A 15,774-nucleotide genomic window follows, 5' to 3' on the forward strand; every position below is an offset into this window, starting at 1 on the left:
TGGGATTGAGTTGAGGAAGAAGGGGATTGAGTGATAAAAGGGAATGGAAATTTCCAGCTCCTAGGTGGTGTTTGGATTGTTGGAAATAGAAGGTGGGATAGGGAAATAAGGTGTAGGTTAAAATATTTCCCTTATTTGGATTTTGGGTTAGGGATAAGAGGGGTGTTTGGGAATAGGATATGAAGGCTTCTTTTTCCAAACCTTTTATCCCAATGTGGAGGGTGGGAAGGGGTGGGATATCAGTAGGAGATGTGTAAAATTATGTTTCTGCCCCTAGTTATGTTGCCATTGATTGGCTTCCTACTCTTTTAAGAAGGGCATCACGATCATTTAATACTTACTTCCTTCTCCCGAACCTATAACATACCAATAAAGGGAATGGGATAAAAACTTAAATATGTATCCCATACCCACTCATTCTTATCCCTTTTCATTTTCCTATCCCAAACCTATTAGACATCCAAATACCACCCTAGCGTGAGGGGAGGAGGTGGGGCCAAATAAAGCAATTTTTTATTCATGTGACCCATTGGATGGGTCGCCACCGTTGAAGATTGGGGAGTCGACTCGAATACTGCACATGAGTCTTGCTTTTCTTGCTTGCATCGGATAACCACTTGCGGATGCCCTAATGCACCCATAGTGCTTTACTTAGTGACTACCAACTTATCCATGAGCTTTTATGCTTATGGCCATGCGTAACACAATACTTTAGAATACGAGCTACCAATAGACTTTTGGTCCAATCATAATGCACGTTAAAATTTATATGGAAGGAAAAGGAGATGGTATTTCAAACCTATCATTTTTTATTTCATTAGTCTAGCAACCATCACATATAGACCACTCAACATAGAAATCGTTTCTTTGATTTCCATGGCCATTTTTAGGTTAAAATAATTTATCAGAGACAATTTCATTTTTATTATCTCATTTCCACCCTCCAACTAGCTTGATATTGCGATTTTCAATCTTATAAGCTACAAAATCGGACAAATTTGGCCATTTTGGTGTTGTTAAGGTGCTCTTTTATTTTCTAAATTAAAATAAATTATTTACAATAAAAAATTATAAATAATTTATTTTAAATCAAAAAATGTGAAAACGGCACCAAGCTTTTTTAGGAAAAAATGTGTACTATCTGGTGCTGCTCTATTTATTATTGGGTCTTATTTGTTCCTATTCCAAATAGAGAAAAACAAATACTAAGAGCGTGAACAAATATATCAAATAACACTGAATAGAGCATTAACATATAGGTTATAGTTTTAGAAAAAAATAGTATTGTTTCTATATTTTTTCTGATTTAAAGTGAATTAGTTATGAATTTTATAGATTATAATAGGATCTTTTTCATTTCAAGAAAATGGGAATCCACCTTTAAAACCAGCCAAAGGACCAAATTTGCTTGGTTAAAATATTTGAATTGTCCTTGGTATCCGGTTTTATAATTCAAATTCGAAAATGAGATTTTCGTGATATTTAGATGGTGTAAATTGAACTTTTACTTTTTTATTAGGAAAATAAAGCAATATTGTTGGACGGTGAAGATCTATGACAATTCACATGCCCTACTGATATTACATGAGAGAGTTCCTTAAACGGAGCCCCATTTTTGCATCACAGCATATTCATCTACTTCCTCACAAAATTTAAACTTAAATCCAACTTTATCTAGAACTTAATTATTAGGGTTGTATGGGCCTAAAAAACCTCTTAATTCAGAACTTGATTAATGCTAGCAAATATACCTATGCATTACCACGAGAAGCCATATAAATATATTGATTAGTATATTAATATATATATTATACATCATATGTATTTTATAAAAACATAGTACATGTGGGTCGAAAACTTCAGTTTTTTCTATTTTACTCGTCAAATACTAATTCTAAATAATTTCGGAACCTTAACTCAACAAGAAATTAGGAAATCGTTACTCCCCCGTCCCAAAATAAGTTTTATTTTAGCATTCAAATTTTATCCACAAAAAGTGTTGTTTTAGCTTGTAATGAGATCCATCTAATTAAAGTAATACCAAATACTAAGGAAATATTGTATAGGAAAATGCATAGAGCCAATTAAATACTTAGTAGATGTTACTTTTTTTAGTCCAATACATATGCATTAATTGAGGATCCAGAAAACCAAATAAATAACATGATTTTTATTCACAATTGCTAGAAGTAATTAGAGGTAGCAAGATTATTTCTTAGGACATCCTGGATCCTCAACCCTCCATGCAGGATGGTTTTCATAGCATTAATTATACCACCACATAGAACTTTTAGCTTATGTGGCACCATAATAAATGAGAGAGGAGAGAGGAAAAAACTAGCTCTCATACAAAATCCAGTATCAACACGTAAACCAATACGCTAGATATTAAAAGTTGTGCATTAGGAGTGAGGTTGTGACTTCGTAATAAATGGTGAACAAATATAATAGGTGTAGAAAAGTGAGTGAGTTTAATAGGAATTTGATGGGAACGCGAGGGCGCCCGATCTTCCGTTAGGAGGATAACTATCGATTTGTCAGTAACCTGACACAAGGGATTCGACTTCCGATCAACAAGACACAAGCCCGCAATCAAAGCACCACGTCATCTCTTGGTTCTCAATAGTGCGCTGCCCGGTTGATCTCGCCACGAAGGCTAATCTTTGCCTGCAAATCAAAGAACACAGGTAAGAACAAAGAAGAACGCAATAAAATTGCAAGTGAATCATTAAGCTCACCAAGTTGGAGTCTCACAAACCGATAAACGGTGACTGTTCTATGACGGATGGAATTTAAGCAAAATTCAAATCCTAACTTGGGTGACTCTACTGAATATAAAGTGTTTAGGGGCGTGCAGGTCCCCTGGACGCGGATCCAACATGATACACGGCCCAACGGCCCAAAAGACGGCGATGGAGCACCTTGCAAATTCTGGACATCCACTTATTTCGACGATTTCCGTTGACTCGGACCTGATAATGACATGGGACCGGTGGCATTGGAAAGCTTATCTCTTTAGATTTCCATACATACGTGGAACATCGAATTTGGACTATGTATGTGACCTGGGCATCGGTTTTAGTCCACGTTGCTCCTGGACTCCGAGGCAGACTCGAACTCGGGATTTTGAGGGCCTCCGACTTGACTTGGACGTCCCGTCTGATCTTTTCCTCCTCCAAGTCTTTCTCCAAATACTTTATGATCCTCTCCATTATTCCTAAGTATAATAATATTATTAGGTAGCGTACTATTTTTATAATTATTAAATGTACATAGGAATGAGCTCATCTTTTGATTTAAGCGACCCACGCGAGCTCCAGTAATTGGTCCTTACATATCCATGTGAAGAGTGTTGTTTTTATCCGAAGGAGTGATGTCCTCATTAAAATCCACACCAAGATATCATAACCTATAGAGTGTAGTTTCTAAATATACTGTTTTGATGCCATGGCGGATGCTATGGATTGGGATTGCTCTAAAATTTTTAAAACAATATTTATTTTGGGAGAGGGAGCAGAGTTTAGTCGGTCCAATTAGTGAGTTTGAGAACGAGGCAATAATTAATAATTAATAAACCTAGGGTCCCGTACAAGTCGATTAAAATAATTAGCAGCAGCCAATTGCAAACGATCAAGAGAAGCGACGACTCCATCTCCGGTCTCCCACGCCTATAATCCAATCACGGGCGGCAATCCTCTCCGTCAATCATTGCCGCAATTCATTCTTACCCTCCAGCTAGATCGACCGGAGCAGCAGAGAGGCTGATCCGACCGAGCTTCACCTCAAGGTAATCTGCGATTCTGATTCAACTCTTTCTTGATCCGCTGGAACGTACTACTTGTTGGTCGCGTTCTTGATCCGCGATGATGTGTTCTTGGCGACGCCATGCTTGAATTCGGCTCGAAATAGCTGCTGGAATGATTAGGACTGTGTTTTGGGCGAAGTGCCTGGAAGAATTCATCTGGTGTGTGCCTGGGAATTCTAGAATCTGGCCGTTCAAAGTGTTTGCTCCTTGCGAGATTGGGGCTGACTTGGAGGAAAGAGGGGAAATGAACTTAACTCAGTTCTCTCCGATGGAGCTTGGGATGCGTTTGTTCTTTTTAGCAATCTTTCAATTCTGACAGGGGTCCCGGTTCTGGATATCCCGAAAAGATTCCTTAAGATTCTGGACCGCAAAGTGCAAATTCGGTTTGGTTTCGGAAGCTTTTTTCAGCAACCAGGCATGACGAATATGGTTTCTGAAGCTTGTTTCTGAAGATCACTTGCGCTGTAACAAGTCGTTCCGTTGGTAGATTAGACGACTGGTTTCAGTTCTGTAAATGTACATTTTATAATTTTGAATGTGATTTCCATAGTTCGAAGTCAAATTCATCTAATATCTATCAATCTGTCCCTTGTTTGTGGACATTGCATTGAGTCGTGATGTGGTCAAGATCTCGCCAAAAGGACATTAATCTTCTCTGCACAATTTTTCGACAGGGAGAAAAGAAATAGGCTTGGCTTTTCATCTCTTTCTTATTTCCTGCGATGATTGACCAGCTCCTGCTTGGATTGGAATAGCTTATAAGATGCCGTTTAATTGGAAGGAAATATGGGCTACCACTATGGCTAGTTATTATGAGACTATAGCTGTGCACTTGTGCTATTATGCAGTAGGAACCTTACTCTGAACTTGTTTTTGTAGCAGCATTACTGTATACAATTGTATCGTACTGCAAATGTGCAAACCAAGCTACATGCTGAAGTAATAACCAATCTTTTGTAGATTACGATTCCATCTAGGTGTACTTAACTGATATTGAGCTGCTTTATGCTTTTAGCTCACAGCGACAGCTTCTATACCTTAGCTTCTTTTTTGTCAAAATTTGACCAATGGATGAGTGTTCTGTTACACCTTTTTTCCACATGACTCATGTTATCCATGTGACACTTGGAACTGGCCGTTAATTTGGACTGTCCGTGCTCCTTTACAAAAGAGAACTAAAGAAAAGGAAAACACAGTGATACTTTGATAAGAGTCCATGCCAGTCATTCTTCTAAAATTTGTTCAGGTCTTCTGATGCTATTATAGAGTCCATACCAGGCAACCCATCAAGTTATCAGATGTTGTGCTCTATACCTCAAGAACCTTATGCATCATTCTTTTGATCATTATATTCTCTCTTTCTCAGATATGGCAAGCAAAAGGATTCAGAAGGAACTCATGGATTTGCAAAAGGATCCACCGACATCATGCAGTGCTGGGCCTGCTGGAGAGGATCTATTCCACTGGCAGGCCACAATCATGGGTCCTAGTGACAGCCCCTATGCAGGAGGGGTGTTCTTTGTTAACATCCACTTTCCTCCTGACTACCCCTTTAAGCCTCCAAAAGTGAACTTCCAAACAAAGGTGACCTCGTTTCTAGAATATGGCTTTGTTAATACCTCAATCCATTGCTAGTATTTGAAACTTTTGCATTGCAGTCATAAATGCTTTTGACCTTGTTAGTGAGTAGTCTTTCGGAAATTTATTATGGAAGGCTCAAAATCAAATCAATATTTGTGGAAACTTTCAGTTCTTTTTCTTAAAATAATATATGCTTTTGTGCTTCTTTATATCATCATTTTATTTTCAAAATCGAAATCCATAACTACTTGTGAGTCATGAACGCTAATAGGCCCCTTTTACTTGCTTCAGCAGCTTCATAAAGTTAATTTGTCTTCCAGAATTAGGTGTTACCATGTGAGTGATGCTTTATTTACAATGGATATATTTTAGTGAGTAGAGATTCTTCTCAAATTTTGACTACTGAGTAGTGACTAGCAAGTCCTGAAGTATATACATGACAATGGCCTGTCAGCAATGGCTCACACAGGCATTGGCATGTGCAACTTAGATCACATTTGTTAGCTTGGTAGCATGTCCTTGTGCCAGTGTACTGGTGTCAATGTAAAGTTCTTGCATGTTCCCATAAAAAAAGTTGGTTACCTTGGCCCTACTAGTGTGTCCTGGTCCCAGGGAACTGGTGCCAATGTAAGGAATTACATGTTCTTGGAAAAATGTTGGTTACCTGAGTTTTCTCCTAATTTGAAGACTAGAGTATAACATAGGGTTCACAGAAATAGGTTCTAACAATTTGTAATATTGTTTGTTATCTATCTAGTACAATAGTTTAGCCTATCATATCAAAATTATTGGAAAGAATTTCTCTTAGTTCTTGACCTGAACAATTTATCATTCAAGGAGTACGAATATGACTACATAGAGAAACTGGCTTACTATGATAGGCTGAACTGTTCAGTAATTCAGACTCCTATTTAAAGCCATTTGTCCTTCCTCAGCACTAATGATATCAATTGCTTGACTGGAAAATACAGGTGTATCACCCAAACATCAACTCTAACGGGAGCATTTGCCTTGATATCCTCAAGGAGCAGTGGAGCCCAGCGCTGACCATATCAAAGGTCCTGCTCTCCATCAGCTCTCTCCTCACCGACCCCAACCCAGACGACCCCCTTGTCCCAGAGATTGCTCACATGTACAAGAACCAGAGGCAACGCTACGAGGAAACTGCAAGGGCCTGGACCCAGAAGTACGCGATGGGCTGATGCCCCATCACATTGAGCAATGTTGCCACTTGCCACTGCAATGGCCATCGTGAACATTGTAAAGATTAAGTCGAACCGGTTCCATGTCTTGTGATGGTATCCCAGGACCCCAGACGGCTGTGTCAGTTGTACTGGCTTCTCAAGACAAAGTTTATCTGTGTACAGCAGCTTTAAAGCTTGAAAATCTGAGTTCTGCACCCAAACTTTGGTTTATACCCTGAAAAGCACTTGTGCTCACTGCATTCGCGTGTGTAGCCCTGCCAAGAAACTGGTAAATTTGTATGTGGGAGGATGTTATATTTTCTAAATATGTTTTGCTTCCATTCTTCATGACCCCCTCATTTGGTGAAATGTGTAGAGAACATTAGGTGGTCTTGCATTCCAGACATGTCCGCCGGTCGACCTCAATCCCTGTAGACAGATCTGACACACCAGGATGGTTTGATTTGTTCAGTCACGTGTTGTTGCAACCACTGATTCCAAACGGCACTACTTATTACTGGAGAGGCTTGCCAGTCCACTGCCTTTCTGAATTTTTGCAAGTGTTTCACTGGTAGGATCAAGGCCATCACTGTTGGTTGAATGTGATCATGCTTGTTCTGCAAAGTTTCTGCTTTCTGGTGTTTACTACCCTATCTAAGCTTTCATCTGCAGAAGGCGTTGAAAGTCGGGAGCTGCTCTTTCTTCTTGGAGATGGACAGAAGAGGCTGCATCTGATGGCCAACCGGCTGTCTGATCTGTGTCAGGTCAGTTCTTGTGTGCTTGTGCCTTACAGCCATGGGATGTTCAGCTTCTTCTGATCAACTAGCATGAATCATTTAAAATAAGATCAACTAGTATGAATGGAATACCATAAAGATGAGGTTAGCGGTATGTTAGACGGACAAGGAGGCATGCTCTGGACAAGTCTGAATTTTGAATTACACGCTGTTGATTTCTCATCCCTGCTTTCTCTGTCCTTGCCTATGAAGACAATTCCAGGCTTTCATTTGGTATACCTGTAGCCACCATGCTGGGAAAAGCCTGGGACTTCTGTACACTGGGACTACATACTTGTGTAAGATTGTACAGCCACCTGTGGTAGTAGTTGTCTACAGATAGGCATGTCAGGATTCAGGGTACCCACTCATGGGAGCAGAACCTGCACTGGCAATCATGCTCCTCCATTGCAGCCCTCATTGCTTACCACACACAAGAGAGAGCACAAAGAAAAAAAAAGGGAAGAGAAAGAAATGTTGTTATGAAAAAGTTCTAGCAAAGTATATAGAAAATTGTCAGGAATCAGTTAATCAAAAGATAATCTCTATGTCAAGTTGTCTGGTTTTTTTTGCAAAAAGGCCCTTCTACTTATTAAAAATCAACCCGCAATCTGGAGAAGGTTGCAATGTTTTCACAAAACCCCTCGAACTTCACTTAAATCAACCCACAGTCTGAGGGCCCTACCAGTATTTTTTTCAAAACCCCCTCAGATTTCCCTAGAATTAACCCGTAGTCCGCTTCGGTTATTTCACAAAAGAAACCTCGAATTTTTCACGAAATAAACCCACGGACCAACCCTTCTCTTCGTCAGTTTACAAAATAGACCTCGTTTGCTCACGAAACTAATCCGCAGCACGTTTTTATTCACCGTTTCATAAAAGGAACCTCATTTTCCCATACAATCAATCCATGCTCCACCTCACGACATGTTAATCTTGAAAAAATAACCTGCTCATTTATACAACTAGCCCACCACAATCTAAGATCCTATTTTGTAGGAAAACAAACGTACGAGTCCTATAGCAATACGTCATTTCTAATACTAACGCTGCTCACATAAATAAAGTAATATAGTAACTCACCATATTTCAATATAAACTCTGCTTTCTTAAAGAAAATACCATCATGACTATTAATTGCCAAATTTTGTGATTCAAAGTCGAAGTCTCCTCATTTCGAAGCTACTACCTAATTACGCTCCGCCCTCCCTAATAAATAACTTTACCTCTCCTTTCACCGCAATAAATACAGCCACAAAATATCATAGCTTCATTTTTAATATGCAACATAGTATATTACTTAAATAGTAGCGACACAACAGCAGAGTGCTTAAAATATATACCAGGTGCCGCAATGTGCCGCAGACCATGACACTTACGCGGAACTAACAGAGCGATGAATTTATCCTACCTACCTTGCTTAAAAAAACTTATACATTTGCCTACGCACAATAATTACTACTCTATATATGAACTAAAGCATATATCAAGTACGATATTTACGACACGAAATATAGACCTGTGTGGCAAAGCCGCGCGCCTTTCTAGTAGGAGCAAATTGCTCGGCAGAGCATGATATGTTGCCTTTTCCAGGTAATCTGACCATCATGCACCGATTGCAGTTGACATTTTCCGGTTGATCTGACCATCTTGCACAAATTGCATCTGCAAGGCGGCTTTTGGGAAGAAAAAAAACTATGATTTTGTTGCTCTACTTTTGTCAAAATTCGCCAAACAAAATATAAGAGCATCTCCAAAAGCTGATAGATAAAAATAGATAAACTCTCTTAAAATCAGCATACAACAGCATCTTCATATTGCTCCCCTCGCTATCCCGCTCGCCATCTGTACCGAGCCCGTCGCCCTCGCCATCCCCTCCTCCCGCGGTCGCAGACACGGATGCCCCATCTCCCGCGACGAGCTGCTTCCGCGCCTCACCGCCGGCACCATCTCCCGCGCAGAGCTGCTCCCTGTCGGCTCCATCTGCAGCGACGAGCTCGAGGACGGCGGCGCCGCGCCTCCCCGCCGGCCCAATCTCTCGCCCGGAGCGGCTCCCGATCGGACCCATCTCCGGCTACGAGCTCGAGGACGGCAGTGTTGCGCCTCCCCACCGGTCCCATCTACAGCGCGGTGCTGCTCCCCATCGGCCCCATCTCTGACGACGAGCTCAAGGACGGCAGCGCCGCGCCTCCCCGCCGGCCCCATCTCCCGCACGGTTCTGCTCGAGGATGGCAGCGCCGCACCTCCGCGCCGGCCCCATCTCCCGCACGGTTCTGCTTGAGGACGGCGCCGCGGCGCCTCCCCGCTGGCCTGATGAGCTCAAGGATGATGACAACGCTGGTGACCGCGGAGAACGGCGAGCTGCTCCAGGTGCCGGTGACCCGCGGAGAACGGCTAGCTGCTCCGACGCGAGGGGACGGCTGCGACGCCACGAGTGGGTCAGGATGAATAGGAAGAGTGATCTGCCTAGTCTGTTGGAGTTTATCGAAATTTTGGCTAAACGGATAGCTAAATGGGAATACGGAGAGTAAGATTTGGCTAGACTTTTGGAGATGCTCTAACTTCGTCTTGTTGCCACCTGTATTATCTAATATACATCGCTTAATATACGTCGCTTAAAACATCCAAAACCCAAAAGGACACGCAAATTATGTGTTTTACCTTTTGGCGACACCTATGTTATCCAGTCAGCTGGCTAAGTGCTAACTTTGCCTTTCTGGACTAAAGGGCGCCCCCAAATTAAGATCATTGTGCAAAGAGCGCCCTTTATTAGATGCAAAGTGACGTTGACATCAAAAGCGCAAAAGCCCTGTCCCAGGATGCCAAGAGCACAATACAATCTCCACAGCTCCCCCACAGCAAGCGATCTAGTAAGTCCGATGCATGCATCGACGGTTCAGATCAAGCGACTGACCGATTTCACCGTAACCCTATCAGATGATCGGGATCAATCATCGATCCACCACCGGAGGAGATGAGCTGGCTGAATGTCAAGAGCTTCGATCCGGTGATCTCACTGTTCATGTCATTGTACTAGATTAGTTGTAGAACATCACGGTCGAAGACGGGGACCACATGGATGGAAGTAGGGGTCGTTGTCTCCAAAGTCTCGAAGCACCTGCCCAAATCACGTCGCACTTATCGGCCATCACACGCTTCTGACTTCATACGGCGGCGGATTGATTATTGCAACTAGTATTCAACACGAATGAGATTATGGAAATCCTTAGTAGTTTTAGAATGGAAAGGTGACGCGTGTGCAAACGCACGTGCGGGCGCACGCTTGGAGTGCTGTCTTATCCTGGGTTAGCTCAGCTAACCGATACCAAATCCTTTTGAAATTACTGAAAGCGACACTTCTTGCTCGCCTCATCCCACCAGAAATTTTATCTGACGGAAAAAAAGGTGTTTGGCCAGTGAGAAAGTTCTTAGTGTCTTCAGACTTCAGGTCAAGGGTAAAATTGACCTTTTTTGCGTGGCTTAAGTTGTTCTGCTTTTTTGTGTTGTGCTGTTCGTCAGACATTAAACTGCAATATATACCACTTGCCTAACAACATAAATCAAAAAGTGAGTGAGCAACTCAAGTATTCAGGTCTTGAGACATCAGAAAAGCGAGCCGAACTTGGCGGGAAAGAGGGTGTTTTTCAGGTATGAAAGTACTAGAACACCTTGTGCACGCAAAAGATGCTTTCAAGCCAAAACCTTGGCTGGTTGGAGGAGCACTGACTGTCAACAACTGTCCCATCCAACTAACATGACTGGCCTGAAAGTGTGGATCATGTTTAAACTCTTTTGAGCCCGCGGATTATTAGCATGGTGCACTTAAGTAAATGCCAGAGCTCCTGAACAATTTTCAAAGAAAAAGGGACATGGATATGTCATACACATCATGCATCAGCAAGATTTACATGGCAGATGGCATACACCATGCTGATGAAGCAGATGATACTTCAGATGTCAGTATGATTTATTTATTATTTTTTTGTTAGTTTATTAGAGACTGAGTACACACTTCATGCATATAGTCCGAAAGAAAAATATATACAAGCCATGCCTTATCTTCTCCTGCTGCTCAGCTTGTCCACAAGGACCACAACTGCCATCTCTGGCCTTGTCAGCAGAAGGAATAGGTGACAATCTGGTACAACAGGCTGCAGAACTGAAGACCTCCCTTCTGTTGCTCAGATTTGTCATCTCCCAGCAATCATGCAAGGAGCAGAGAAACAGGATTTCTGTTTTATATGTACAACACACATTTTCCATGTGCTGTAAACAAAGTCTAAGGACTGGGTTTTGTCAACACCCTAAGCCAGCATGCTGTGCCAACTGACAGTATCAGTAATAACAATTTTGTCAAACATAGATATCTGCGCTGAAGAAACCGAAGAAATTAAGTCACATTTTTTGTTTGTCTGCATCCTCGGATGCGGAGGCTGGGGTAATTTATTTTTATTCAATTATCTAATAAGCATCCATTCTTGCAAATACTGTGTATTAAGGTAGGAAAGGGATCTCAAAATGAAATACTGCATCAAGATGGAAGACAATATGGCATTATCACATGAAAATTCAGGTGCAGGCAACAAAACGGACTGATCATATGCAGGTGCAGAAAAAAGCAGGTTGTGAATCACATCCTCAACAAGATTGATGCCGAAATGCTAGGAATTTGATTCCAAAATACATGGCGATATCCTCCAACAGAAGAGAACAGCTCTTCTGCAGTTTATCCTACCCTTCTTCCCCTGTTCGCGCATTTGTGTGCTATTTACAGTGACATGGAATCAGAATTAAAACTTTTCCTACTAAATCGAAGGAGACTACGTTTTGCTACTGGAAGCTAAAATGATTGAGCTAGCTGCTGCTCTATCCCTCCAGAGAATCAAAATCTGCAAGGAATAGAAACCATCAGGTTGATTTCTCCGCTGATTCATCTATGGTTGAGGAGTTGATTGAGAAGCCGTCGAGGAAGTCGCTGTCGGAGTCAAGCTGCAGCTCTTTGAACATTGCCATGACCTGGATCATGGTTGGCCTTCGGTTAGGACGGTCGTCCAAGCACTCGCAAGCGATCTTCAGGTACTGATAGAACTCAGCTTCCCCTGACTTTGTGTTTGTCAGTGTAGGATCAAATATCTCACTGCTTCTGTTCTCCTTGACCATCTGCTTCACCCATCCAACAAGGTTGTTGTCTCCAAACTCATTCGGATCGATCGGCTTCTTCCCTGACAGGAGCTCCAGGAGCACAACACCGTAGCTGTAGACATCGCCTTTGGTCGTGCACCGGAAGCTCTGGTAGTACTCAGGTGGCACATACCCAGGTGTGCCAGCAAGTGTGCTCACACTCAGATGTGTATCTAGTGCATTCATCAGCCTCGCCATCCCAAAGTCCGATACGCGGGCCTCAAGGTTGCTATCAAGAAGCACATTGCTTGACTTCATGTCCCGGTGAATGATGTGGGGGATGCAGCTATGGTGGAGGAAGGCGAGGCCCCTTGCTGAACCAATTGCAATCTTCTTCCTTGCTGCCCAGTCAAGCTTCACACTAGCTTTGGCCTTGTCATGCAGAACAACATCAAGACTGCCATGCTTCATGTACTCGTACACGAGGAGCCGCTCATCACCGATCTTGCAATACCCAAGCAGTGGCACGAGGTTGCGGTGCTTGATCTTGCCAATGGTCTCCATCTCTGCAGTGAATTCCCTGTCACCCTGGCCTGTGAAATGGATGAGCTTCTTGATGGCTACGACAGTGCCGTCCTTGAGCTTTGCCTTGTATACCTCACCAAAACCTCCTGAGCCTATGAGGGTCTCAGCACTGAAGCCATTGGTGGCCTCAAGGAGATGCGCAAAGGTGAGCTTCCTCAGTGGCTTCTCAAATGTTGCCACGTTGATGCTTAGCGGCTCGTGCACACCTGAAAGCTTCCAGCTTGATGTGCCAGATATTGGGAGGCTCTCAATGTACCCGGTTCTCATCTCTTCTGTCTTCTGGTTCTTCCTGAGCTTGCAGAGTGTGACCAGAAGCAGCAGCAGTATGAGTATGGAGAGCGCGACTCCGACAAGAACGCTTCCCCCAATGGTCTTCCTCCTTCCATTGGATGAAGCAGATGGCGCGCCTCCCCTCCCGGGATCATGACCACAAGGAGGCAGAGGGATGCCACAGAGGCCAGAGTTGTTCGCATACCGGGTTTGCGGAAACGTGGTGAGCTGACCGGATGAAGGGATGGGACCAGACAGGTTGTTGTTGGAGACGTCGAAGTCGGCAAGGAATGTCAGGCCACCAAGGCCCGGGGGGATGCCACCACTGAGATGGTTGTTTGAGAGGTCAAGTGCACCAATTGTCTTGAGCCCTGAGAACTCATATGGTATTGTACCATCGAGCTCATTGTGCCCCAGGTTCAGGACCTGCAGGTACATCATGTTCCCAAGGCTGGCAGGGATTGCGCCGGTGAGGCCGTTGTAGGAGAGGTCCAGGAAGATCATGCTCCCGTTGTTGCTGAATGTGTACACCGTTGTGCCAGTGTATATCCTTGTGGATGGGCAGAGGTGCACATTTGGGAAGGCAGCCAGCCTCTCCGGCCGGATGCCGAAGAACTCAAAGAGCACACCGGCACCGGGGCAGATGTTGCCGGCCTCGTTCCGGAGAAAGGCAAACTGCTTCCCTGACACGATCCCCCCGGAACCAGCCCTGTCTGGCCAGCCAACTCCGGCGGTATAGTGCCGGTGAAGCTGTTGCTGTTGAGATCAAGCCAGATGAGGTTGTTGCAGCTGCCGAGCTCTGCTGGCACATGGCCGGAGAGCTGATTCTTGTTGAGCTGCAGGATGGCAAGCTTCTGGAGCTTACCGAAACCGCGAGGCACGCTCCCGGTAAGGCGGTTGCCGGAGAGCGACACCCAGATGAGATTGACACAACTGACGATGGAAGGGGGAATGCCACCAGTGAAGTTGTTGTAGCTTATCACCAAGGTCTCCAACGTAGTACCATTGGAGCAAAGCATGTCTGGGATCTCGCCGGAGAGGCCATTCGCCCACATGACAAGATCAACAAGCTTCGGCAGCGCCATTATCTCCGTTGGGATGTTGCCCTCCAGGATGTTGAAGCTGAGATCAATGGACTCCAGATTGGCGCAGTTGCCAAGCGACTTTGGCACGGTGCCATTGAGGTAATTGTTGGGGAGGAACAGCTTCCGCAGCGACGGCAGTGATGAACAAAGGTCTTCCATAATCTCACCATCAAGCTCATTGGACCCAAGGTCGATCACCTCCAGCAATGGGCAACCCGCCGCCAGCACCGGCAGCGGGTTCGGCCCGGTGATGTTGTTGAAGGAAAGCCGCAGCACACGGAGTGAGGCGATGGTGCTGACGACACTGTCCACAAAGGACCCGGAGAGCTGGTTGCCACCGAGGTCAAGCACCTCCAGTGACCTGCACTTGGCAAAGCTTGCCGGCAAGCCACCAACCAGCCGGTTGCTTGACAGGTCCAGTTCAACAATTCTGCCGCACAGCTGGCTGAGCTCACCGGGTATCTGACCGGAGAACTCGTTGCCGGCCAATGCCAGCCGCTGCAGCGAGGAGAAGCCGGTCAAGAAGGTCGGTATCGGGCCGGCGAGGAGCTTGTTGCCGGACATGTCCAACGTCTCAAGGCGGCGACAGTTGGCGAGGCCCGGTGGCAACTTGGTGCTGCTCAGGCCGTTGTAGGACCAATCGAGCACCGTCAGGTTGGCGCACCCGCCGAAGTCGTACGACGAGACGTCGCCGGTGAAGTTGTTCCCGGCGATGCTCAGATACGTCAGGTTGGCCGGCGCCGCGGCCATGAACCCGGCGGGGAGCGCGCCGGACATGTGGTTCCACGACACGTCGAGCACGGAGAGCTCGCTGCACGGCGCGAGCTCCGGCAGCCGCCCGGCGAACTGGTTGGCGGAGAGGTTCAGGTACCGCAGGCCGTGGCAGCCGGCGAAGGAGTAGTTGAGCAGGCCGGCGTCCGCCAGGCCGTTTCGCGACAGGTCGAGCGACCGCAGCGACGGCGCGAACGGGAACCCGCCGCCGACGAGGGCGTTCCGCGACAGGTTCAGGGACAGCAGCGCGCCGCACGGCGCCAGGAACGCGGCGGGGAGCGTCCCGTTGAAGGCGTTCGACGACATGTCCACGTCCACGAGCGCGCACGGCGAAGGCGGCGCCGCAGCGTGCGAGAGGTTGCCGTAGAAGGCATTGCCGCGGAGGTCGAGGCGCTGGAGCGCCGGGAGCGCGAGCAGCGCGTCGAGCCGGAGCTCGCCAGCGAGCGCCATGCCGCTGAGGTTGAGGGCGACGACGCGGCCGTCGGGCTGCGGCGCGCACAAGACGCCGGCCCACGAGCACGGCGCCGTGGTGGAGTTCGTCCGCGCCCAGCCCGCGAGCGCGCCGCGCGGGTCGTCCGCCACCGACGCGCGCCTGA

The 15,774-nt window shown here is 45.5% G+C and overlaps 2 protein-coding genes across 2 annotated transcripts; one reads left to right on the plus strand and one right to left on the minus strand.

Annotated features, from left to right (window-relative positions):
• Positions 1 to 3,605: 3,605 nt before the first annotated feature.
• On the plus strand, positions 3,606 to 6,896 carry LOC112882599 (ubiquitin-conjugating enzyme E2 5A-like). The gene is made up of 3 exons (XM_025947687.1): positions 3,606 to 3,787; positions 5,172 to 5,389; positions 6,358 to 6,896. Exons 2-3 carry the CDS (start codon positions 5,174 to 5,176, stop codon positions 6,586 to 6,588), a joined length of 447 nt encoding a protein of 148 aa, XP_025803472.1. The 5' UTR covers positions 3,606 to 3,787; positions 5,172 to 5,173; the 3' UTR covers positions 6,589 to 6,896.
• A 5,024-nt stretch (positions 6,897 to 11,920) lies between these two features.
• LOC112879720 (brassinosteroid LRR receptor kinase BRL1-like) lies at positions 11,921 to 15,171 on the minus strand. Its single transcript, XM_025944095.1, is given in 2 exon segments — positions 11,921 to 14,020; positions 14,023 to 15,171. Coding segments are annotated over 2 exon segments (2,901 nt in total). The 5' UTR covers positions 15,158 to 15,171; the 3' UTR covers positions 11,921 to 12,254.
• Between the last annotated feature and the right edge of the window lie 603 nt (positions 15,172 to 15,774).

Source organism: Panicum hallii, chromosome 2 (assembly GCF_002211085.1).
Source record: "Panicum hallii strain FIL2 chromosome 2, PHallii_v3.1, whole genome shotgun sequence".
In the NCBI taxonomy this organism is placed as follows: Eukaryota; Viridiplantae; Streptophyta; class Magnoliopsida; order Poales; family Poaceae; genus Panicum; species Panicum hallii.

Excerpts from the sequence above, each read along its gene's own strand:
- LOC112882599 (XM_025947687.1), top strand. The coding sequence starts at position 5,174 with ATGGCAAGCAAAAGGATTCAGAAGGAACTCATGGATTTGCAAAAGGAT. Across the intron at positions 5,390-6,357 it reads AAGTGAACTTCCAAACAAAG|GTGTATCACCCAAACATCAA; the intron begins GTGACCTCGTTT and ends TGGAAAATACAG.